Raw genomic sequence first — 26,540 nt, 5'->3', positions numbered from 1 at the left:
AAGCAGTTCTAGTTTGTGAGACCAGCATGGTGAAGTTTTCAATGTTTAATGACATGCAGAAGTAAAATACTACCACAGCATAAACACAGCTCAATATTCAGAAAGTTGTTTTGTCTTCATATCCATGTCCAAAGAAGGTTCGCTGAATCCTGATACATACTTAAGAGTAGAATCACCAGATCCTCCTAAGAGGAACCTTTTCTTCTTAGGTAGAAATGCTGATGAAAATAGTAATATTAGCCCTTACCATGAGCACTTACTAGAAAGTGCCAGGCACCACTGTAAACATTTTACAACGGTTACTTCAATATCTTCAGGATCATTATCATCACTTTACAGATGAGAAACTGAGACACAGAGAGGTTAAGAAATCTTCCTAAGATCACATGGAAAGTAGTGATAGGAACCAGGGCCACTTCAGTTGCACTGAAGGGGTCTCTTCCTTCTGTGCCCTAATGAAACATCCTTCCTGAGACATGGCTGCCACCAAACAAGGTCTCTTCTTTGACAACAGAGAAGCTGATGTTATTACTCCATGGCCATGAACGTTGCATGGTAGCGAGGCTTTCATTTTTTAAATAATTATACATCCCACCCAAGAATATTATTCTTTTGATATAAAACATGATCAAGGACACAATCTAACATTAACTGTTTCATTTGAATCTAACACAATTAAGAATGTAGCATTCTGACTAGTTATTTTCAAATCATATATATAAGGTAAACAGTAATTGGTTTTCTTATTCCTAACTTTTCTGTGCTCTGTCTCATTGGGCAGATGATAGGGAGTGACATTTTAGGAAAGTCCTAAGAAATTTTTACCCCAACTACAAAGAAATTAGAGTATCTTGCCTGGTAGCACAAAAATGCCACAGAAGCTTGAGTTAGCTTTTTAAAATCAGGTAAGTATCTTGGAATGAGACATGGATATGGTGTCTTGGGTTGAACGAAATGCTGAGTGCTGAGCGATGATAAATAATTTTAAAAGAAATTAAGAATGAAAACTGCAAACATAAATTAATGGATTCAAATTCTTAGAACAAGAATAGAAGGGTAGAGTATATCCTCTTACTAAACAAACAGTCTGGGATATATATTTTAATTCTTCTAATAAATAACAAATACCTGTATTCCTCTGGCTATCTTCAGAAACAGGAACCCTTCTTGCTATCTCCTACAAAATATTCATTCAGAATACTATTTATCACCAAAATATAAAATGCTCAAGTCATGTGAGGCCATCAAGGAATTCCAGTGCCAAAATCATAATAGGCTTCCAATTTTATTCAACATGCAAGGTATGTGGTCTCAAAGTACAAATGCAAAGTTCCTGTAGCTATGTTTATGGGACACAGTTTCTAGCTTTAAGTGAGTTCTGGGCATTTTGATAAATTTACTGTCATGTTCCACCAAAATGTGGTATACACTAACAGCTCTAAATAAATCAGAGTCTCCTCAGTTTACAGCTCTTTGGGTCAAATCTTGACAACTATGAAGTACAATAAGAAGAGTCCTTTGTTTTCCTCCTCAAAGGTGAGAGAAGCTTGGATAACCTAGAGTTTGGTGGAAAATGAAAACAGTACTGACAACAATTTTTTGTGTCTTCTCAAATTAGTTTGTGGAATGTTTTAAAAGCCTCACATTTTACTAAGGGGATGGAAAATATTTTGATATCTTGTTACCAGAATCAGCTGTGAAATTCTTCTTGAAAACATAGCTCTAATGTCAGATATCATTCTGGAGTATTCTTTCACTCTACATACCTAGCTTTAAGTTATAGCAAACAGTGAAATAATGAGGTAGTGAATATTCCTTTCTTCTCTGTCACAATCAGTCATCTGAACTATTGATTTTTTAAAAAATATTTCAGCAAATATACATCTAAGTTTATAACTCTTGAGAAAAAAAGAACCAGAGGTTTAACCATAAGATTTAAAAAAAAAAAAAATTTCTATTCAATTATTTCCAACAGAAAGAGTCTTATTTTTGAAGGAGGGGGCAGAAAAGAAAACTGTGGAGCTTTAAATTTACATTTACCTCATTAAGCTTTTAAATCTGAAGAAATTAAATGCAGGAGTTCCAATTTCTCTAAGCACAACAGATAAGATCTAATTTAGGAGGTTACTTGTACTTGAAGGATAAATAGTATCCTTTATTAAAAAACTGAACATAAACATGACATTGAAGCAAACTGGCACAGTTTGACAAGTTTTAGAACACTAGCTCACAAAATGAATATACTTGGATTCAGACAAACACAACAAATATAGCCTTTATCCAAAAAAATCAGAGACAACCCTATAGAATACCTACATGAAAATGTTAGAAGGTTCAACATATCTAAGGATACTACAGGCCTCGGGATGCCAGAGCCCTGACAGAAAAGTCAGCAGCGTAAACTACGCTTCACAAAGCTTGGCGCGCATGCACACACTCTGCGATGTGGGAGAGACAGAGACACCAATCACCATCGATGTTGTCCTTACTTGCAGACGCACAAGTATCCTGCATGTTCCGATTCTGACTGGCACCTGGAGCGGCTCTACATGCCAGTCATCCCAATGTACTCAGGGATGTAAACACCTTATAATTAAAAAACGTGAAGGCATCAAGGACGTTAGACAAATTTAAAACACATCCAAAGATTAATTTTTAAAGGCATTGAAGAAAGAACTGATTGCAAATTCCAGCAAGAGGATGTACCTGCTCCTTCACGGAAGCTAGAATAGTGGTAGCTGTGGTCTCGGGTTCCATGCCTGGGCCAGTGGAGGCAGCTTCCTGGCGTGTCTGTGGCTGGCCCTCCTCCACCAATGAGGCCTGCTCAGGAGCGGGCATTCCTCCTGCAAGCAAGCAGACAAAGAGTTAACACGGGCTCACAGACTCCTATGCAGAGCAGGCAGTGGCTGAGGATTTGCAGATGGCTCCTGGGAAATACCACGGACTTCTACATACAAAGATCACAGCTTCTTACAGCTGTTTGATTTTTAAGGGCAACATCTAGGGCCCAAAGTACAGCTAGTACTACGAAAAAGTAAAATGATAATAAAAAATAATAACAACAGTACATACGAAGAAAATATATTAAAGACATCATAGGAAAAATGACATAAAAGTGTTGGGGAGGAGGGCTCTTAATTAAAAAATACTAAGGACACTAAAGCGTTTTTAGAAGCTTGTTGAATTGCTGAATATTCTACTCAGCCAATAAATATGATTATACCATGAAACAAATAATAATAAATACTTTAGATTGTTATAGGGGCCAATTTATAAAGTATACACGGGACATCTACAAATATTCAAATGCTTTACTGGTTACAGAAGAGGCTTATGTAATAGAAAAAAAGAAGGTTTATAACTTGGGCTTGAAAATAAACAAAAGTCTCCTGTATTTAAAAGAAACGGAAGGCATTAATGACCGAAACAAGGATATCTTTGGAGTATTACAGCTAATTTGGTTTCCTTAGTGGATCTACTTTGCAGGCTCATAGCTTCTAACAGAAGAATGAGTTCTTGGCAACAGAGGGGGTGCCTCTCCTAAGATAACACACTGAGAACAGTGTGTTTGCCAGATCAATCACCTGACCTGTTATGGACTTTTCATAAATTTGGAAAAGATTGGGAAAAGATTCCCACCTAAAATGCTGTACCTTTTAGGTACATGTACTTAATCATGCAGCAGTCTACCATACCATGAGACTGGCCTAGTGCCTGGCATATGTAATAGGTATTCAATACATGTTGGCTGAATAAATGAATATATAAATGAAGGACCGACCATGTTTTCCATGTCGCATTCCAGTCATTAAGCAAATCTCCCCAAGTGCTATGACGCTCATGAGACCTTATTTGCTCAATGTGTGACTCTGCATACTCATATATGGGTATCTCAGACCATAAAAACTCTTCTTGATATTCTTCAGTTTACTCCTCAAAATTACTCTACTGTTCCATTTCAGCTCTTTATCAACTTCCACAATGTTTAATTCCATAGTATGATCTGGGGATTCCAACCTCCCCATTCCCTCAAATTTCAATACCAGCTTGCTGTTTCTTTCTAAAATCATAACCTGTAAGACAAGGGAAGATATATGCACCACCTGCGCCTCTCTCCGTCTCTCATCTTCACTCTTCTGACTTATACAGTAAGTGAAGGTAGGTTTAAGTTCCGGGCTTTTTATTTATTTATTTTTTTAATGTTTATTTTATTATTGAGAGGCAGAGAGAGACTGAGCATGAGCATGGGAGGGGCAGAGAAAGGAGGAGACACAGAATCTGAAGCAGGCTCCAGGTTCTGAGCTGTCAGCACAGAGCCTGACACGGGGCTCAAACTCACACACCACGAGATCATGACCTGAGCCGAAGTCGGACTGAGCCACCCAGGCGCCCTTAAGTTCTGGGCTTTTAACAGTGATTGTTTTATTGTCGCCATATTAATAGGCAGAAATAGGCAGTGAATGTGATGAGTCTCTAACGCCAGCTTCATGAAGAGTCTGCATGCCTGCTCCAGCAAGTGAATTCTCTCTCTTTATTTCTATGGTGGCCAAGGCTCAGGGCAGAGCCTGGCCTTCAAGGGGGAGGACCTCCTCAAGTATGAGCAGAGGAGGAACTCCCTTCAGTGTTGGAGTAAGTGGGTCTAGGATCAAAACCTAAGTGCCCTTGGACAAGTTGCCATCTTGTTGAGCCCACTTTCCTCATTAAAAAAAGGGCTTACTAATACTTTCTACAGCACAATGGAAGTATTTTATGGTAATCTTTATTTTTTAGTATATGTGGTAGGCTTACTGAGATATGAAATACACTTAAAATATCATCAACTGAATAAAATAGCCCATTTCTATATTTACTGGGTGCTCACTAAAAACAAGATATGAAGTCTATGAAGAAACAAATGCCACACGAAATATCCTAGATTAACATTTAAGGCAAGTAAAGATATGAAAGTATTCTATGCCATTGAAAAACTACACACCTTAAAATAAGCAGATGGTTGCAGAGAACAAAAATGCTACTATGCAACAGTGAAACAAATAATGCCAAGAATCAAAAATTTTAAATGTCAAGAGTAAAATATCATGAAATACCAATGCGTAAGGAAAAAAGAAACGTAAATTCAATGAACAAAGAGAATTTGAGAAAAGGAGAAAATAAATATCACTAGGGAAATAATTAATTGTTTACATAAATAGGAGAAGTCTTACTGAAAGATACAGAATTTTTTTTTTTAATGTTTATTTTTGAGAGAGAGAGAGAGAGAGCGCAAGCAGGAGAGGAGCACAAAGAGAAAGAGACAGAATCTGAAGCATGCTCTGGGCTCTGAGCTGTCAGCACAGAGCCTGATGTGGGGCTCGAACTCATGAACTGCAAGATCATGACTTGAGCTGAAGTCAGATGCTTAACCGACTGAGCCACCCAGGTGCCCTGAAAGATAAAGAATTATATTATTGTTATTTTATTACATTACTGTAAATGTACCACACTTAATTTCACAATATTTGATGATTCTGTCCAGAAGCAGTACTGGATGAGCATTTTCTGAATACCACTCTAACCACATAATGTGCAGGGGGATAAGGGGATACAGGCATAAGGCAGGGTCACTGACCATTAGTGGCCTCATCACCCAGCTGAGGCATGAATCAGATCAAGGCCAAATATAGCAAGACACAAGTGATGGAATAACAAACACCACCAAAGTCTATAGGTAGAGGCTGTGAAGAGCTTATAAATTCACAGAAAAAACTAGTACTCAGCAGGAGAGATTTTCATAGGCAGGGATGATGTTTTTCATTCTCAGATTCCTCAAGACTGAAAGGCATTGCAGGCAATTGCTAATACTGTTGGGCTAAAGAATGATGACCATGGTGCCCATGTGTAACTGACGTGAGACACTTCCCTGCCCCTCATCTCTGGAACAGTCTCCAAATACCACAACCAACACTAGGCAGAGGAGGGATGCCACAGCTCCGACAAGTTCTAAACCTAATATAGTCTTCTGTTCACTTTCTTGTAGCTCTTATAACAATTTAAGGAGCTGTAGGATCAAACTTAGAGTCACAGAACGATATTACTTTTTCCCATCAGCAAAGAAAAAAAACAAATAACAATAAGTGCTTATTAGCAAAGAGACTGTGAGAAATTAGGCTTCGTGCTTCCTTCAATGACCTCAGCTTGCCTGATCTGGACAATCACGTTCTAGGGACAGGAGAAAACCGAACTGTTGTGGGGGCTCTCTGGAGAATCAGAGAATGGTAGAGGTGACAGAAAACTGGAAGCAGGAAAATGCCATTGCTGTTTTTGAGAAGACAAAAGTAGACTCTCTTCCCATTATAAACTAGAGAGCTAGACATACATCTTAGGTGAGATTCTTAAAAGGATTTTATCCAAGAGATGATTTGTGAGAACCAAAAAGGGGCCCACCAAAGAAAAGTCATGTTAAGCTGTTCTAATTTCTGTCTGTGGCAGCGTAACCATGGAAATGCAGTGTGTCTAGACTCCAGTGAGGCATGTGTATTAGAAGTCCCCCATGGTATTACAATCAGCACAGAAATGGGGCTGGCACAGGGCAACTGCTGACTGTCACAGTCTGGAAACGGCTAACAGAAACATATCATCCTATAAAGGTTTCTAATGTAATGCCAGAGAAGTTTGATCTTGACCCAATCCCAACCAAAAACTTAGGCTATAATGTAAAGAATAACACACAGGGCATGCTCAAATTCTTCAATCACTATGAATACTGAATTAATCTATATAATACAATTAAAATACAAAAACACTGTCACACTGTAGTAATGAGCTGCCTGGATGAGATAGAAACAATAGGAATAAATGTGGGCCTTATATTGAGGTTAGCTCAGCAACACATTGGGGAAAAGATTTAGGCTAGACTTAGGTTCGAGAGCAGGATGAGTGAACCATGCATGAGACAAAGCTGTTCCAAAACCAAGGTGAACGTATGCTGTATTGAGGTCAGTACTTAAGATGATAGGAAGAAAGGGACATGGGAGTGCACACCTCTCCTTCAGGCTCCTGGGGACATGTCCACATCCAGTTATAGATGGCACATTTCCAGGAATGGACACAAATGTATCGGTTCAGGAAACAATGAGTAGGATGGTGAAGGGATTCAGTCATTCTTTCCAGTCACAGGAGTAGGGACAAAATGAATGACAACTCCTGCTCCTTATGAACTCCTTATGAACTCCGACCTTAATGGTGGGAGGTGGGGGGAGGACGACACAGAAAGAGCAGTTAATGCAACAAGAAGAGAAAGTCTGACTTCAAGAAGAGAGAGACTATGCAGTCAAGCAGATGTCTATAAACCTCTGAAGGGCTGCTATGGACAAACAAGGTTAGATGCTTTAGATTTATGATCCTAAGAGCTAGATCAAAAACTAATGGTTTTGTAACAAACTTGTATTTGCCTTTCATTACAGTCTTTATACTTTGAATCAAATTTGGCTGATGGTTTTATTATTTTTATTCAAAACTAAAGGCTGGAGCCATGAGAGCAAGCTCAGGAGGGCCTTTCCTTTTTTTTTTTTTTAAATGTATTTTTTTTGAAGTATATGAAATTTATTGTCAAATTGGTTTCCATACAACACCCAGTGCTCATCCCAAAAGGTGCCCTCTTCAATACCCATCACTCACCCTCACCTCCCTCCCACCCCCATCAGCCCTCAGTTTGTTCTCAGTTTTTAAGAGTCTCTTATGCTTTGGCTGTCTCCCACTCTAACCTCTCTCTCTCTTTTTTTTCCCTTCCCCTCCCCCATGGGTTTCTGTTAAGTTTCTCAGGATCACCTAAGAGTGAAAACATATGGTATCTGTCTTTCTCTGTATGGCTTATTTCACTTAGCATCACACTCTCCAGTTCCATCCATGTTGCTACAAAGGGCCATATTTCATTCTTTCTCATTGCCACATAGTACTCCATCGTGTATATAAACCACAATTTCTTTATCCATTCATCAGTTGATGGACATTTAGGCTCTTTCCATAATTTGGCTATTGTTGAAAGTGCTGCTATAAACATTGAGGTACAAGTGCCTCTATGCATCAGTACTCCTGTACCCCTTGGGTAAATTCCTAGCAGTGCTACTGCTGGGTCATAGGGTAGGTCTATTTTTAATTTTTTGAGGAACCTCCACACTGTTTTCCAGAGTGGCTGCACCAGTTTGCATTCCCACCAACAGTGCATGAGGGTTCCTGTTTCTCCACATCCTCTCCAGCATCTATAGTCTCCTGATTTGTTCATTATGGCCACTCTGACTGGTGTGAGGTGATATCTGAGTGTGGTTTTGATTTGTATTTCCCTGATGAGGAGCAACGTTGAGCATCTTTTCATGAGGGAGGGCCTCTCCTTTTGAAACAAACAGTCCAGTGTCCAACATTTCAAGAATCCTCTAAAGCTGGTACATTCCCTCTCATGAGAGGTCTTTAATCACAGTTCAGATGATCAAGTAGCAGGAATGGTATAGAAAGGATCCTGCCCTGGGTATATGTTAGAAATAGGAAACAAAGTCCTCTGAATCTTGAGGCAGACACTAAGATAAGAAAACAACTACATCTGAACTGATTTCAGTGTCCCTCATTTTTCAGAATGTTGTCTATCATACACAGCTCTCTGTAAAAAGGCACCTGGAGGGGTGCCTGGGTGGCGCAGTCAGTTAAGCGTCCGACTTCAGCCAGGTCACGATCTCGCGGTCTGTGAGTTCGAGCCCCGCGTCAGGCTCTGGGCTGATGGCTCAGAGCCTAGAGCCTGTTTCCGATTCTGTGTCTCCCTCTCTCTCTGCCCCTCCCCCGTTCATGCTCTGTCTCTCTCTGTCCCAAAAATAAATAAACGTTGAAAAAAAAATTAAAAAAAAAAAAAGGCACCTGGAGGGCAGCAAGTTGTGCTTTTTCTTGACGAAATGATGGACAATGAAAATCTTAGTGTTGTTTCTCTGGCTGGTTATACAAAGCTCAGAGATGAGTTTGTGACCAACTCTTACACGTGTCTTCTCATTTTATTCCAGACTTTACTTATTAAATTTCCTCTTTGCCCAGGTCTACTTTTATCATTCTGTTGAGCTGCATTCTTTTGCACCTTGCAAAACACTTTTTGGAAGACAGACTTGTGCTTTCTCTATAATCTTTATCGAAGACAAGCTTTCAGGTGAAACTGTTAGTATAACTGTGTGCATGTGTGTATCTCAATCTTATAGTGAACTATCACTGAGTTATGGGAAATCTTCCTGCTCAAGGTTGCAGGCCACATATATTCAAGTGTGAGTACTGAATCTTGAGGCAGTGGGTGTAATATATGCAGGGTAGGGATGTAACATATAGCTATGGATGTAATAATATATATGGGTACAATCCATGACTTAATATCTACAATCCCTTTTATCACAGATGATACTAATCCATAAAATCATCTCTGTGCTAAACCTCTCTGGGATAGAAGATCAACTACATACCATATTTTCCTCTATTTATTCATTTCTACTCTCTTCACTGATAATTTTTAGCCAGAGTATACGAAGTATACTTTGTTTCATCTTATCCAGTGATGTAAACTGGAGTCTACATATTTTTTTCTTCTCCCCTTTTGCATTAGTATTTTGGACCATATCTCATGATTTCATTTTCAACACTCACAAAATGTTATGATGATTGATGACCACCATTTCAAAATTGATAGGATAAAATAATAATGCCTAAGAACAGATGAAGAAAAATAATAAAGGACAGAAAATAATCATGAATATTTAAATTCAATTCAAATTAGGATATTGATAATATGGGATAATAAACATTTAAAAAAATTTTTTTAACCTTTATTTATTTTTTTGAGACAGAGAGAGAGAGCATGAACGGGGGAGGGTCAGAGAGAGAGGGAGTCACAGAATCCGAAACAGGCTCCAGGCTCTGTGCTGTCGGCACAGAGCCCGACCCAGGGCTCGAAACTCACAGACCGTGAGATCATGACCTGAGCCGAAGTCGGATGCTCAACCGACTGAGCCACCCAGGCACCCCGATAATAAACGTTTTTGAATAAGCACTAGATAAACAAAATACTATAAGAGAATAAATTACAGAGTATCCTATGTAGTAAAGACAAGTTTCTTTGCTTTACTTGTAACAAAACTGGAAGAATGAAGTACTGGGGAATCAGGAATGTGCCTGAGAAGTTAAACACCTTCAGAACCATATGGAATCTATTCTAGAATTCTAAAAGTAGTACTAGATGAACTTTTCACAGTTAAGAGTATTAAAATATCCTGGAAGTAAGAAGCATTACTAAAATCTGCAACTCTTTAGGAAGCTTACAGATAGTTGGTTACATACTAAACTTCTCATCAGACAGTTATCCAAAAAATTTAAACTTCTTGGCAAGAATTTGTTTAGAAGGAAGCTATATGCCAAACAGCATAGTAATTCTAGAGAATAAACTATGTATAGTAGTTAAGTATTTTGACTTAATGGATTTATTTTTACAATCAAAAGATCAGTGAAAGATAACCTGATATTTTTTTTGAAAATGCAAAAAGTGTAAACAGACCTCTTTGAAAAGAGGAAATCTGGATGGCCAAAAATGAGGTGTTCGACCTCATTAGTAACTAGAAAAATGTAAATTCATACTACAATGAGATATCAATACACAACCCCCAGAATGACAAAACATTTATCAATATCAAATGTTGGCAAAGATGTACAACACTGGTAAATATCACAGGCTACTGATCAGTATGTAAAGGAGCCATCACTTGGGAATGCATTTTGGCATCTATCTAGTCAAGCTACTGATACATATATTCCCCAGCCCAGTAATTCCTCTCCTGATTATACGGAGACATTCTTGCACACAAACTCCTGGAGAACCATATTAAGTAAGGTCATGGCAGCACTCTGTGGAAGCTATGAATTTCAAACAACCCAAATGACAATTAACAGTGAAATGAGTCAATATATTGTGGTATAGTCATGCACTGTATTTTTACCTACAGACATATAACAAATGAATGAAAGGTCTATACAACAAGAATGACTCTAAAAAGCATATGGATGAATAAAAGAAGTCACAAAAGAATACAGTAGAATTCCATACATGTAAGTTTAAAATATAGGCAAGATAAAATTGTTTATTAGGGATGTATTCATAGGTACCAAGAAAATGACTATCAAAGTCAAAGGAGTGGTTATATCTGCAAGGAAGGTGCAGGCTGTAATTTTAGAAGAGCACATTAAAAACTTTTGGACAAGAGTCAGACACTTAACCAACTGAGCCAGGCAAAAAAAAATGTTTTTAATGTTTATTTATTTTTGAGAGACAGAGAGTCAGAGCATGAGGAGAGGGGCAGAGAGAGAGGAAGACACAGAATCTGGAGCCCGACACGGGGTTCAAACTCACAAACTGCAAGATCACGACCTGAGCTGAAGTTGGATGCTTCACCAACTGAGCCACCCCTGCCTTTTAGTGTTTTTTAATTGCATATATATTTTATGTACTCTTCTATAGTTTTTTTCATGAAAAGGGAAAAATATTAATATAGCAGAAAATGATATTCTTATTAGATATGATCTATAAAATATAAAAATTTACAGTATTTATAAATAGATTGCAATAGTGTTTAATAGCTTGAAGACTAAGGAAATAGAGAACTGACATACTTCTGCATATAAAACTACACTAAATATATAACTCATAAATGTGAAGGTATTTATTTCAATAAAAAAAAGGGGCTTACATTACAAAATAAAATGCCTGAAACCTCATATATCATTCACTAATAATTTCTGAAAATAAAACACATACTTAATATATAACATAAGGGTCAACACTGCTCACACCTCAAAGGGAGAGGTTCACATCGTGCTCTATGTGAATGATGTGCCTTGGAGTGTGAAGAGTGTGGATACAGTCCCTGTAACACAGGCAAACACTGAAAAACTGTTAACAAAATGAAAAAAGATTTTTTATGTTTATTTATTTAGAGGTAAACAAAGGAGTGATCCAAACAGAGCAGTGCCTCAGTCAGCTACTGATGCCCAGAAGGAATCAATTCCCTAAACAGGAAAAGTAAAGTGGCATATGTAGAAGTAACAGTGAATGATGCTGTTTTTAAACTGAAAGCTGTGTGCATGAAGGAGAAACAGCCAGTGGCCTTGAAATAAAAAGTTACAAGATAGGGGTGCCTGGGTGGCTCAGTAGGTTCAGCATCCGACTTCAGCTCAGGTCATGATCTCACAGTTCATGGGTTCGAGCCCCACATCAGGCTCTGTGCTGACAGCTCTAAGCCTGGAGTCTGCTTTGGATTCTTTGTCTCCCTCTCTCCGTCCTTCCCCCATTCGTGCTCTCTCTCTCTCTCTCAAAAATAAACATTAAAAAGAATTTTTTTAAAGCTATAGGATAAAAATTAAAATCTCATTCAGTATAATAAATATCAGAATAACATTTTTTCAAAAAGAGTATTTTATAAGAGGGGTGCCTGACTGGTTCAGCCAGTAGAGCATGCACCCTTTGATCTCGGGGGTTTTGAGTTCAAGCCCCACGTGGGCGTAGAGATTATTTTTTAAAAAGAATATTTCATAAGAATGATCTAAATAATTCTCTCAGAAACTTGAAAAAAAAAGACAGAAAAAATAGATGAAGAAGGTAAAAGAAGTTTGGAGACTAGAGACTAGTCCAGGGTTACGTTTATTGACTAGTAAGAGTACTAGGAACAGGGGGGGAAAAAAAGAGGATAAATATTAAAGGAAATAAATGAAAATTTCTCAGAGCTGAAAACTAATCATTTAAAATAGGCCAATAAGTGAACAAACTGAATGAAATGAACTACCTCTAAACCAAATCCATTGAAATATCTAGGTTCCAAGGATAAAGAAAAGATTGTAAATGTTACCATGGAGGAAAAACAAATTGCTTACAAATGAATGAGAGTCCATTTGGCATCAGAGCCCTTATCAATTACAGTGGATGTAACAATAGCTTCTGGTACTGACCAAAAACTATGATTCAAATATGAACGCAAAATAAGAGCATGTTAGGACATATCGGGACTCAAGAAAGTTTGGCTTCAACAATCTTTCAAGGAAGTTCTGGAACCAAACAACATTATTATAGAAGGACTAAGACACAATATAAACAATGCTAAGCAAGTAATTCCGGCAAGTGAAGATTAAAGTCTAAATAAACTGCCCATGATGTCAGCATGAGAGGGTGAAAAGCTGAAGAAAATAAATTGTACACATGTTCTTACTTAACCTGGTAGGAAAAAATACATACAGAGTAACTCCAAGTGAGTGTGCCTTTGCTGCTCCTCTCCAGAAGAGACAGAGCCCACTGTGTGCCCCTTGAATGTGGGGTTGGCCTCTTGGGACTCACACAGTGTGGCCAGTGTGGATGAGGCTAAGTTTTAAAGGCCCTGTAGCTTCTTCATCTGGAAACTTGATATCACCATGCTGGGAAAGAGCTCAGGATTAAAAAGATACTGTGGAGACAGAGGCCCAGTGCTCCCAGCCACTCTGGCAGATACCTCAGAACATACAAGACAGGCCATCTTGGAAGAGTCCCACCCTGACCAAGCCATCAGCTTACTGCAGCCACCTGAGTGAGCCCAAGTAACACCAGAAGAACCTCCTTACCAACCTAGACTTGTGAGAAATTTAAAAAACTGTTGTTTGAGCCACTGAGATTTAAGATGGCTTGTTACATGATGAGCAAGTAATACTAATACAACCATCAAAACAGGAAATGAGGACAAGGAAAAAATTAACTTGTATTAGTTTTAAGTATCATAAGATTAAAACATTAAATGCTAAATTATCTTATAAAGATATAATTTATTTAATGCATTAGCGATCTTCCACTTATTATGTATTACACTATAAACTAGATGTTATTGAAAGTACGACATATAAGACTCTGACCTCCAATCCAATTTACAGTCTAAAAGGGAAGACCAAAAAAAAAAAAAAAAAAGGCAACTACAATAAAATGTAAATTGAGCTAATAAACGAGGCACTAAGAACTCAAACACAGAAGGCAGGTGCTCAGAGAAGGGTTTCGAAAAGGCATGTGTAAGTAGGGAAATTATTCCAGGTGTAGCAGAAGGATGCAGCTGGGGGAAAGCCCACCTCTGATGTATTAATTAGTTTTATTAAGCTTTTACATTTAAAAATTTGCTTTAGGTTCAATAGATTTCTCAAAAACCTCCCTAGACTACTGTTTCCTCTCATTTGCAATTAAGAATATGGTAAGCCATATCAAATCTCAAGCTGTTTAAATAAAAGATTTGTTTGTATCATTAGTTTTTCATATCAAATGCTAGTGTTAACAAAGATTAAAAACCAATGAAATCACTAACACAGCACATATGGGGATTTAGAAATAAGGTAATTTATAAGTGAATTACTAGAGGCAATAAAAATAATGCAAAATTGTTTAATTAAGGACTTGGGCATTTAATAATATTTATAAGGTCTATTAAAAATAAAAAGTATACAGCCCAGTAACAACTTCCTATCTTATACAGTGGTTGTCTTTTTAGTTCCTTGTATTTATCTTTCTTTTTACATGGACTAGCTAAATGATTTTTCAGTATCTTAGGATTTATACTAAATTGTCTAGCTGAGAATAACCTAGTTCTGTATTAGATTTCTTAGAAGTTCTACAGTAGACATTTATTTAAATTATACATTCACTTATAATGTGACAGATTCCACTTAAAATTTAAAATTCTCTAAGTATGCTCCATAGACGACTTCTAGTATGTCAAAAAGAAGGTTCCTGTGATTAGTAAGTCTGGAGAATGCTATAGACCCTGATTCCTCTTGAAGATCCCTAAAAACCTTGTTTTCTCAAGTGTGATCTGTAGACCAGTTACACTGGCAGCACTTTAGGGCTTGTAAGAAATGCAGAATTTCAGGCCCTACCCCAGAAGTACTAAATTCGAATCTTCATGTGAATAAGATCCCTAGTGTTTCCTACACACCTTCAAGTTTGAGAAGCAGTGGCACAGTGCATTTTAAAGATTTTGAAAGATCTTAAAATAAATGAACCTGTTTAATCTCATCTTGGTATCTTACACTTACTTGACCCCTTCTCTTTGTGTCACCTAGTAACACTTTGAGGAACATACTTTGAGAAATTCCACAGTATAGTAAAAATTATTATTATTGAACAAATATAGCTAGCAGAGGCACTGCTCCATCCTTTACAATTAAAATTTGGTTCTCCCCAGCTTTTCAATGATGTCAGTTTATTAAAAGAAAAACATTAATTAAGTACTTTTCAGAAAATGGGAAAGAAAAATTTAAGCTCTTTTCAATAAAGATTCCTGCCAACAAAATTAAGCATGAAATTGTGTTTTGGCTGTAAGTTGGGTACCAATTTCTTGGAAAACTTAATTTCTAAGTGAAGGAATAAATGACTTTCCAGAAGAAGAAGCCAGCCTGCTCCAGGCCAGGTGTTTTAATTATATTTTTCATGCTCTACTCATGAACACCCATGTAGAAAAGAGACTAGGTGTGTATATACATGTATGTATATAATGCATACTGGTGCTTTGGTTGGAGAGATCAACTCTCCATCTGGGATATAACAATTTCCTCAAAACAGGTCCAGTTTGGGCAGATGTTAATCTATAAAATGACTTACCGAAAGCACGGGTGAAAAAGAAAAGTTTACATTTTTCAATGACAGTATCATCAAAAACACTGGTTTTACACGTTTAAAATCACTTAAAAAAAAGTTTATTTATTTTGAGAGAGGAGGGGGGGAGAGAATCTCAGACAGGTTCTGCTGCGCTGTCAGCACAGAGCCTGAAGTAGGGCTTACTCTCATGAACTGAGAGACCATGGCCTCAGCTGAAATCAAGAGTTGAACGCTCAACTGACCGAGCCACCCAGGTACCCCTAAAATCACTTTTAATAATGCTGATTTAAGCAATGATGCATCTAATGACTTCCAATCTATTAAGCAGCTCTTTAGTGTAAAAGGGAAAATTCTAGGCATCAAAAATAAAGTTCCAGAGGTGAACAACTATACCTGTCCCTGTCTTCAGCAGGTTGAAGTTAGAGAACTGATGATTTTCTTTCAGTCTCATTTATTCATTTAGATTACGTTTAATGCCATATTTTGTTTTCAAGAAGACAAACACATTTTCACACTTAACATCTCCAAACAGCTTTTTGAAGAAAGCACAAGAAAAAAATACCAAAGGTTCTAGAATTTTGTTGATTACAGATGGAGCTTCAGTGAACCCTACTGTAATTTCCAGTCCACTGTTCTCTGTCCCTCAAGCATACACCTAGGTTCAGTGAGAGCAAGGGCTATTGCCATCTAGACCACCACCGTATTCTCCGCAGCCACAGAAGCGCCTGAAACATAGTAGGTGTTCAACAGAGTTTGTTCAGTGAAAGAATGAAACAAACTGAGGGAAAGGATCAAAGTATAGTATATTGCGTTTCCACTGAAGTAACATTTATATGGCAGGTAGTGTAGGTTTTAGAACCAGCAAGATGCTGAGGGAGCTCATAGTCTAGCAGGAAAGAAAAGAATAAAAATTGGTGACAAATACAACAGTAACGATGCATAAAACATACCACAGTAGGAGGGTCATCAGGAAAGATGACACTTACCACAAAGACAGAGGACAAAATACCACTAATGTGCTGTGTGCAGAGAATGCCAATGGTCTAACCTTGAAGTGGGGATGAGGAGGAGGAGAGAAAGAGGGAGAAAACACTGAACATGAGAAGATGAAGGAACCACAAGGGAAGGAGAGTGACAGATTGCTTCATATGATGGTGAAAGTTGAGGAAAGAGTTTGAGTCAGGTGCCTCTGCCCCAGAGAAGTTGGGAATGTGACCTGGATGGAGTCAGACATTATGAATAAAGAGGAGTGGAAGAGAGGAAAAACTAGATGGTGTCCACTTGGAGTAGCATAAAACATCTGAAAGGCCCAGTGAAGAGCTAGAAAGCAACTGTGGGGAACGGAGCAACTTCTCTTAAGACAACTTCAGTGCCTTGAAGGAGCGCCTGGGTGGCTTAGTCAGTTAAGCATCTGACTCTTGATTTCAGCTCAGGTCATGGTCTCACAGTTCGTGAGTTCAAGCCCCGCATTAGGCTCTCTGCTGTCAGCACAGAACCCACTTTGGATTTTCTGGCCCCTCTCTCCCTGAACCCTCCCCCGCTCACATGCACACTTTCTCTCTCAAAAACAAACAAACAAACAAACAAACAAACAAACAAACAAAAAAGACCATGCCACACAGAACCTGTAAGAGAAAACAATTCTTTCCTTCATGGGCCAAGTCCCAGGGACACAATGATAAATATAATCCTAGAAACCTTGTCCTCATTTGTCCAGGTGGTCTGTTTAAGACGACTACAGAGAAGTCCTCAAGTATCACTACTTCTAAGTTTGCATATCGTCCCAGGGCACATTCAGATGCAACAGGGCATCTCCTCAAAATCCAGAGAACAAGAAAACAGGGCTGCTCCCAGGAGAAGAAATTTAGAAAAACCACTAAAATAAGGATAAGATTAGATATGGGTGGGAAAAAAACCTAAAAATCAGTGCATGTGTTTTCCTAAAGAACTTTATAAAATAATCAAGGAAAAGATCATAACATCCAGACCAGAATCAGAATGTGATTACGACACATCGTGTGTAATTACCATCAGAATTGGAGAAGAGAACAGTCAGTATGGAAAGGAAAACCTAGATTCTGACTCTGTCTGGGGAAGTAAAAAAATATGAGATCTTCTCTATAAGGGACAGAGAGGGTCCTGAAATGAATTCTCTCTTGAAACTATCTCTTCACAGGACTCTAGTTTCACCACTCCAAAAGCTACCCTGATGGCTAAAAGGGAGATAGAAGCCTATCTGGCAAACATGGACATTTTGGTAATTATGAATTTATAACTTAGCACTGTGCTTTCCATATTAGTCCTGATTCTTAGAACCACAAAACTGAGGACAGGCTCAGAACTGCAGTGACTTCAAAGCTCTGTGGTGTGATTTTGGAGAAACCTCCTTGATGCCACTAGTTGTTCTCTCCAGACAACAATCTAGCTAAGTGGTCCCTCATTCTAATTCAGAAACTTAAGAAAGGTGGACACAAAACCCACATAAATAAAGAGGTTAGTCACCATGCACAACATACACCTGTCAGTCACTCGAGAACAGGAGAAAAAGAGCTACACACTTGCAGAGCTGCCGAGGAAGGTTTTCTATGCCAACCGTTCCACCACTCTCTAGCACTGCTGTGCATTTGCTACCCCTGTGCATTGTGTTGCCAACTTACGTTGTGTTATTTAAACTAGATTCTTTTAATATTCATTAGTTTGAATCAACTTTTGCAGAACCATACCTCAGTTCTGAGATGTCAATTATGTCTAATAATCTGTCCAAAAATTTTGCTTTAAAAAAAAAAAGTACATTTCATTATTTGAAATGCAAACAATTTCAAAACCAAGAACCAGGTTCAGTATTCCAAACATGATATCCAGAAAGCACATAGGCAATTATCTCTATTTTACATATTTTTAAATAAAGCCTACCACTAAAGTTCACAGTGCTTTCTGTGTTTCTGGTCTCATCACCCCAAGGCACGGACGCATACAAATGCATATATAACAAGATAGAACTGTCATCAAACTTGCAATAAGCAACCAGAAAAAGTACTCTCCACACACGGTGTATCATTTTAAACTTACAATATAATTCATACCATACCATTTCTACTGGCTTTAATACTACCCACTTCTATGACTAAATATGCTTCATTCATGATTTTTTTTAAAACACCCAACGGGACTGATACGGAGTGGGTATCTCTTACGACTAGCTTCTGTTACATATGCTCCTATTTCATGTGTAAACTTTAAATGGCATGTCTCAGTCAGAGGAAAGGTAATGTTTTCCATTTGAAAACTTAAAAACTAAATTGCACAACAGAAATGTCGCACTTCGAAAATGTCTTCCTAACTGGCTTCGGTGTGTCTGTCTCCCTCGCTCTCTCAAATTTCCAGAAGGAAATTCAATCAGGTGACACACTTAACTAAGCAAATGCTATTCATCAGATAAATAATACATTAAATTGTTCAAAGTTACAGCAAATTCTCCAACTTGCTAATTTCCTCCAAACGTTTGTTTGGAAGTACTGGTAAATTTTAGCATTCAAATCAACTTGTGTGTCTCAAGTTAACTGAAGGGCATACTTTTGATCAACCTAACACAATATGTATAAAAAAAATAAAGATCATCAGTTTAAAGGATTTGAGGAAGGGGTGCCTGGGTGGCTCAGTCGGTTGAGTGTCTGACTTCGGCTCAGATCATGATCTCACAGTTTGTGAGTTCTGACCCTACATCCGGCTCTGTGCTGACAGCTCACAGCCTGGAGCCTGTATCAGATTCTGTGTCTCCCTCTCTTCATGCCCCCCATTCATGCTGTCTCTCTCTCAAAAATAAACACTAAAAAAAAAAGGGGGGGGACTTGAGGAAATGTTCTGTGGGGTGAGTAACAGAGTAGGGGACTCTAGCACAGGTTTTACAGGCCTTTGCATGTTCCTTCTCCCCTATGTTTCTCTTAGGGCTCCTCCCTCAACTCACGGAGGCTCACAGGTCTTCCCTGACCATGGTGTGCTCCTTAGGACAACAGGAACTGAAGGGACAACAAGACCTTGAAGGGTGAAGAATTGTAAGAGAATGGTGAGCCAAAGTTAGGTGGAAATTTGGAAGGGGCCCCTCTGTGTGTGCTTGTCCCCAAACTGTGGGCATTCTTGCTATCAGCAGGTCCTTCTCAACACAGCCCCTCTGTGGGGGAGCTATTCTCAAGCCTTTGACTCAGCCCTTCTGCTCCCCTCCCCTCACAGAGCTCCAGCCCTGTGCTTGCTTCCTGCAGCTATTTCTAGAGCACAGCCCCTCCACCTCTGGTTTCTAACTTCACAAGCGAGGATAAAACTAGGTTCCCTGCCTTTACTTCACCAAACCATCTCTTCCTTCCACACACATACTTTCTAAGAGCCTCACCCTTAAGAAGGCATTCCTCAATGTGTTCTGGAATTGCCTTTTTTTTTTTTTTTGGATGACTCATCTCTCTAGTCCAACTAATCTAGTTAGAATCTTAACAACACACAATGCTCATTTTCACCCACTTGTGTCTGTTCCTTAAAATGCTCCCTCACCTATTTAGAGTTAAATGTACTGAAACCAGGATTCAGTTGTGTATGTATTTTCTCTGGTATCTAACACCTGCTGGGGCATTTCCTACATTGCCTGTTGACTGAACTGGTTTTACTATGTAAGGAGCTGAAAACAGAAACTGGCGTTTCACTGCTGCACTTGCTGAAAAATGTTTAATATATTAGATGGCTCCTATTCAAAAGCAAAGAACCCCTGAACAAAGGACTTCCTTAAAGAGGTCCTTTGTTCAGTCCTTGGCACTAAAAGAAATGTCAAAAAGAATCAGATTTCTTTTCTATCTTCCTGGTTAGGTAACTTGTTTCTTTTTAGGTGAGGGTCTGACTTCCTTAAAGAAAGAATTTAGGAAGAACCACAACTCAAGGAAGCTACATTCCATTTGCAGGAGATAACACACCCCATGCCAAGATGTGCTCACTCTGCTGTTTCTAAATTCTCAGCTGCAGATCTTAGTGTATAACAAAAGTGTACTTTAAATGAGACCCTATAAATCAGAGTTATGATTCCCACAATAACCTAGAAAGCTGTTAGCAAAGTCTTGTCTGTGTCTCAATATACTGAAACATTACCTGTTCAGGTTAAATGGGCAAGAAAATGAAAGGACTGGATTGTTCCATATTATAAAAACATATTTTTTATTGCTACTATTAAAAATATAGGTATCTGTGCCCTGATTTAATGAACAGATCCAAATCAGCCTTTAGTGATTTTAAAACACTGTGATAGAATGCCTCAAAGATTAAGTACATCCAAATCTTTTAAAATTTTATTTTTGAAAAAAAATTACTTTTTTCTGCTTAACATTTATTCAGAATGCAAAGCTAACTTCAGTCTATCAAACTGATCACAAATTCAGAATCTAAGTTAATATGACATAACCACGTCTCAAAAAATAAGTATTTTGAGTTTAAAATGTTGTGCCCTACCCGGGTGGGTCAGTTGGTTAAGCGTCCGACTTCAGTTCAGTTCATGATCTCACAGCTCGTGGGTTCGAGCCACGCGTCGGGCTCTGTGCTGACAACTCAGAGCCTGGAGCCTGCTTCGGATCCTGTGTCTCCCTCCCTCTCTCTGCCCCTCCCCAGCTCGTGCACGTGCTCCCTCTCAAAAATAAACAAACATTAAAATGTTGTGCCCTAGATGCATTTTCATGTCATTTTAATTTTGAGGATAAGGGGATGTTTGCTCTTATTAATCTGAAGATCATGAACTGTGATTTGAAGTTCACTGACAGGTTGATAGGGATATGATCATATTTCTCTTAGATACTGCAGAGAACCTACCTAATGCCCTCTGAAAAGTGGAACATTCACCAATAAAGTATGGCATTACAGGGTATAAATAAGTAATGATTGATAAATATTTAGAACCCTGGCAACGCAAAGGAGGAGAACACGTTAGACGACTTTCCACAACCACCCTAGAATCTCTCTACAATTAAGGTAATAGTGTGAATATAAAATTTTGATGTCCAATCAGCCTAGCAGGATTATAACAGCTGTGTCAAAAGTACCACCTGTCCAAATGGAAGTATGTACCCTCACAACTTGTTAAGAATTACAGCAACAAATATAAGTTTGAACATCAGAGGTACCATGATAAATTAGACATTTAATTTAACGTCTGATGAAGATGGAGTGAGCTGCCACTTTGATGGAATAGAAAAAGACACTGAAACGGCAATCTGCTCATTTTATAGCCCAACAATTCTCTCCTCTTTCTGAGTCACTACGATTATTCTGAGAGCAGCTGGATCTCTCAGTATCAATTTTCTACCCATATATCAATTGTAAACTATTACAAAACACATGCAAGAATTGTCAGTGGGAATTAAGAAATGCCTAGAACTTGAAGCGGTTTCTAACTTTCCCTCACTGGTATCTTCATTTCTGTTTTCAATGTTCTATGGAATGTCTAAGGGATCAAGTAGTCCTTGGGTGGGGAAATGCATGTACCTATGAAAGCAGCCACCTTGTGGTAGAGTTACAATAAGCAGAAGTGGAGGTCTACTAATGGGGAAAGATCCAGGAATTTTTCAATCATGGACAAAAGCTCACTGGGTTCACATTACCCTGCATTCGACCGGCAATAAAGATTTTGAGAGCTTTTTCTAGTAGTAGTCAAAGAAATTCCAAGGCCACAAACATCACTTATTTTATTTTTTTAATGTTTATTTTTGAGAGAGAGAGAAAGAAGAGAGAGAGAGGAGAGGGAGAGGGAGAGGGAGAGGGAGAGGGAGGGAGAGAGATGGAGGGAGGGGCAGACAGAGGGAGACACAGAATCTGAGGCAGGCTGCAGGCTCCAGGCTCTGAGCTGTTAGCACAGAGCCTGACGCGGGGCTGGAACTCATGAACCGCAGGATCATGACCTGAGCCGAAGTCAGACACTTAACCGACTGAGCCACCCAGGCACCCCCAAACTTCACTTTCTTAAAGGCTGCTTAATACAATGTATCTCCTCTGCTCTTTTGATATCTGTGAAAGAAACAAAGGAAGTTTGAGCAAGATATCAACATTAACTCCAATAATCTGATGGTCACAAAAAAACTGAAAGAGTAAGCTATTCAAGAAGCCCAAAGTCTGTCTATCAAGACCTGCAAAAGTCACTCCTTGAAGAAAGTGGACTTTCTTAAATGGAGTGAGGTAGGCAAGAGAGGGAGATGGGTAAAGTGTCAGATGAAACACGTCTGAGAGTTAGTTGGGACGGTCTCATGTTGCCATAACTGAGTCCCAGCTTCACAGCACTCTGTTGATCCTCACCACTGTGCTATCTAAACCAGCTGGCTTCCAATGTACTTTCGAGTAACAGCTGCCATGAGCAGCTACTGAAATTACATCACAACAAAGCCACTCTACTAACAGTATAAAGTCATCTTCAGACCTTCACAGTCACATGGAAAAAACAACAACAACAACAACACTGAGAAACACACAGGTCTCTCTCTAGACTGGAATTCATGTATTCCAATTCAGTGTGTGATACCAATCACTTATGGGTCAATATATCTGCACAACTGCAAAACATACGTATGGTGATAAGTGTACAAAATGTGAAAATGTACAAGTGATGGGCATGTCGTCTCAGCCTTCAAAGCAAAAGAAGAACAAAACAGCCTAAGGCTGGATGGAAGGGCTTTACATTGACCAGGGGAATCACTGGACTGTTTCCTACCCCTGACTTTCTGTAATTCCATACTGTCATCCAAGAAAGACAAAGTAGCAGCAGCACCTTGCAAGACCATGTCTTCAAAAGTGAGTGCAACCATGAAGAATAACCATTCACTAAATATGGTACTTTTAGAAACCACTTAGTTGTGCTTTTATTAACTACTTTTGATTTCTCTTCCCTAGTCAAAAATACTTTGAGCAGCAGTTGGCTGGTCCATCCATCCTAACATCATACAAGGCGAAATTACATCTACAGGAACTTCTTGGCAACAGTTCATAAAAGCATTTTAGTCAGAGGGAATAGTGGAAAGTTCCACTCTAATGGTCCATTCTTATTCTCTTCAGAGAATTATTCTAAGGTGAAAAAATAGACATAAGTATAAATTTGAAGAGATAATTGTGTCAATTCTTGGTCAGATTTCAAAAATAACCACAAAACAAACAGTATTAAACATAGGAGAAACTACCACTAAGGAAGCCCTTTAACCAAATACAAGATCAGTTAACAAGCACTTCTGTCAAAGTGCCTGAGATCACCAACAGGTACCAAACGCTGCTGTGGCTAAATTACGTGGTAGCAACATACACGAGGACTCATAAAAACAGCTTCACAGAACTCTAGAAACAGGAAGGACCTTGGAGATCATCTACTTGGGTGGTTACTTTCTTAACCCTTTTCTCTAAATCAACTCAAGAGTAAAACCAACACATTAAAACATAAAAGCAGAAGCTACTCTTCCTGAGCAACCAGGCAGCCAGGCAGCGTCCCTGAAGAAGACCATCATCGAGGATGGCACTTTAGAGAGATGACTGGAGGCTGACAGCTGGGACATAAGCTGCCTGCAGTCTGGCTAATGGATCTGCTGGTTCTCCCCGCAGGGTTCTTTCACTGCGGGGTGCAACCACAGCAACGCAATCCTAAAAGGAACATGAGTGTGTTACCATCCAACTCAAAGGTACTTTCTTAATACTACACAACTTTTTAAATTTCAAAATTTACAGTATACAGCTTTGAGGGAAAACGTTGGGATTTACTGTTTTCCAAATGCTTTAGTGTTTCAGAATGAGGACTTTTCAAATTCACAGTTGAAGGACGTGCCTCCAGAGTATTTTGGAGGTCTCCCTCACAAGTGAAGGCTGGCACAGAGGCTGGCAGCTGCACTTCATGCCCCTCTACCTGCACCTGTACTTCAGGGACATTCCAGCCTCAAACTGCTTTTGTACTTGCTGTTCCAGGCCCTGGCATGCTCCCTCTTTCTAGCTCTTTGTCCTTTACTTCATACTGTTGAGTCACTCACTTCAGCTGAGACTTTCCTGACCTTGACCTTGGCTCATCCCCTCTCAGTCATCCTATGACCCTCACTCCTTTCCCCCTCACTCACTCTGCTTTTTCATCTTAACACTTATTACCACCAGGTATGTTTGTCTCATCTTCCCTCACCTTAAATATAAGTGACAGAAATAGAGACTTTTTCACTAGTTTATCAACATCGTGTAGGAGGAAGAACTGAAGCCCAGGTCATATGACTGTAGTTCAATTTTCTGATTCCTCCTAAGTTCCAGTAGTTCCTAAGGATTTGTCTGGTTTTCCTAGTAGATCTACTTCTGGGAATGGGACGTAATCTTTAGGCATTGATGATCACTTCTAGGCTAAACACTAAAAATATAATTCTGGAGCCCTGAGCTCAGTCGCAATTTTCATGTTTACTGGCCATCAACAAGGTTGAGTTCCAGACATTCAAACTCAGCATGTCCACAGCTAAATTCACCATTCTCCTGAATCTGTGTGGCTTATGGAGTGCCTTTCTTATCAGTAGCGTAAGCCATTCAAAATAGTTATTTAATTCACTCTTATAATATCCTCATAAACAAAGCAGGAGCAGTATAGAAATTATGAAAACCCATGAAATTGTGGAATGGAGCTTTCTCTTAATTTCCACCTGAAAACACTATTAAGCTCTTTTGTCCATTTTCTTGTGTGGAAGAAGCATCTTTGTGAACACCGGTATGAGCAGTCTACCTGTTCTAACCAGCAGGACAGTTATCAAAAAACAAAGCTAAAATTGCCCTGAAATTACTAAAAAATGGAACGTTACATAGATGTTCAATGTATCCAATATTTTGGGAAATATCATAATAAACTTGGTTAGAATACCATAATAAGGAATTGGAAATTCCTATGAATTCCTAAGAAAGACACAAAAATAATATCTAATTTGCTATCCACTCATACTCCAGATTACCTAAAAAAGTGTTTTAAAAAAATATGTTTGGAAGATCGCAAAGTCAACCTGAATAATGAACCCAAATCATCCCAAAGAAACTTTAAGTTAATACTACCTATTTCAGTGACTAAGTATTACTAACAAGTGAGAGAAAAGGGAAGGCTTAATTTTATGTTTAACTTGTCTCCCACTCTTGCTAGTAGAAGGGCTAAGTTATCAGTGAGATAATCATCCCCCAGGAATACAAGCATAAGAAGCCAAGATGGTAAAAATGGTAAAGTCAATACACCAATTAACTCTTGAATTTTCAAAGTCAGATCAGCCAAGTTCTCAAGGAGTAACTCCATTATGTTGGAGGAAAATGGACTGCTCATACACCCACGCTCATTCCAACATTTACTGAGCATCCACTGTGTATCAGGCACTGGGCCATGTACTTTATAGAAACCTATTTATACTGAGTCTCTAATACTGACGCAAAACTAACAGCATAAAAGTCACTGCAATGCTCCAATCATCACCTCTCAAATTAAAGAAAACTAGCAAATATACGTTTGGCAATTTATCAAGTAATAGCAAACTGTCAGCATTATGTACATTTAAATCCAGGCAAGTGAAATGTAGTATCTTGAGAACATCAAGAAAGGGAATTATGGTTAAAAAGCAATTTAAATACAATTTTACAGCAAAAGTGAACTACTGGGACCTTATGAAGACAAAAAGCTTCTGCACAGCAAAGGAAACAACCAACAAAACTAAAAGGCAACCAACAGAATGGGAAAAGATATTTGCAAATGACATATTGGACAAAGGGCTAGTATCCAAAATCTATAAAGAGCTCACCAAACTCCCCACCCGAAAAACAAACAACCCAGTGAAGAAATGGGCAGAAAACATGAATAGACACTTCTCTAGAGAAGACATCCGGATGGCCAACAGGCACATGAAAAGAT

The 26,540-nt window shown here is 38.7% G+C and overlaps 1 protein-coding gene across 12 annotated transcripts in view; it reads right to left on the bottom strand.

Annotated features, from left to right (window-relative positions):
- PKP4 (plakophilin 4) overlaps positions 1-26,540 on the bottom strand; it is a 241,099-nt gene that overhangs the window by 160,615 nt on the left and 53,944 nt on the right. For 11 of the 12 annotated variants that reach the window (XM_040475139.1, XM_040475145.1, XM_040475142.1 and 8 more), the window contains exon 2: positions 2,707-2,843. In XM_040475139.1, the coding sequence (XP_040331073.1) occupies positions 2,707-2,838 (132 nt within the window). In that variant the 5' untranslated portion in view covers positions 2,839-2,843. Of the gene's footprint in view, positions 1-2,706; positions 2,844-26,540 lie in introns of those variants that run through there. The other variant, XM_040475149.1, reaches the window with a different exon arrangement.

The sequence above is a fragment of the Herpailurus yagouaroundi genome, unplaced genomic scaffold, assembly GCF_014898765.1.
Source record: "Herpailurus yagouaroundi ecotype Mexico unplaced genomic scaffold, PumYag 140, whole genome shotgun sequence".
NCBI lineage: Eukaryota > Metazoa > Chordata > Mammalia > Carnivora > Felidae > Herpailurus > Herpailurus yagouaroundi.
Note: the sequence above shows the minus strand (reverse complement) of the source record. Positions and strands in the feature narration are given on the sequence as shown.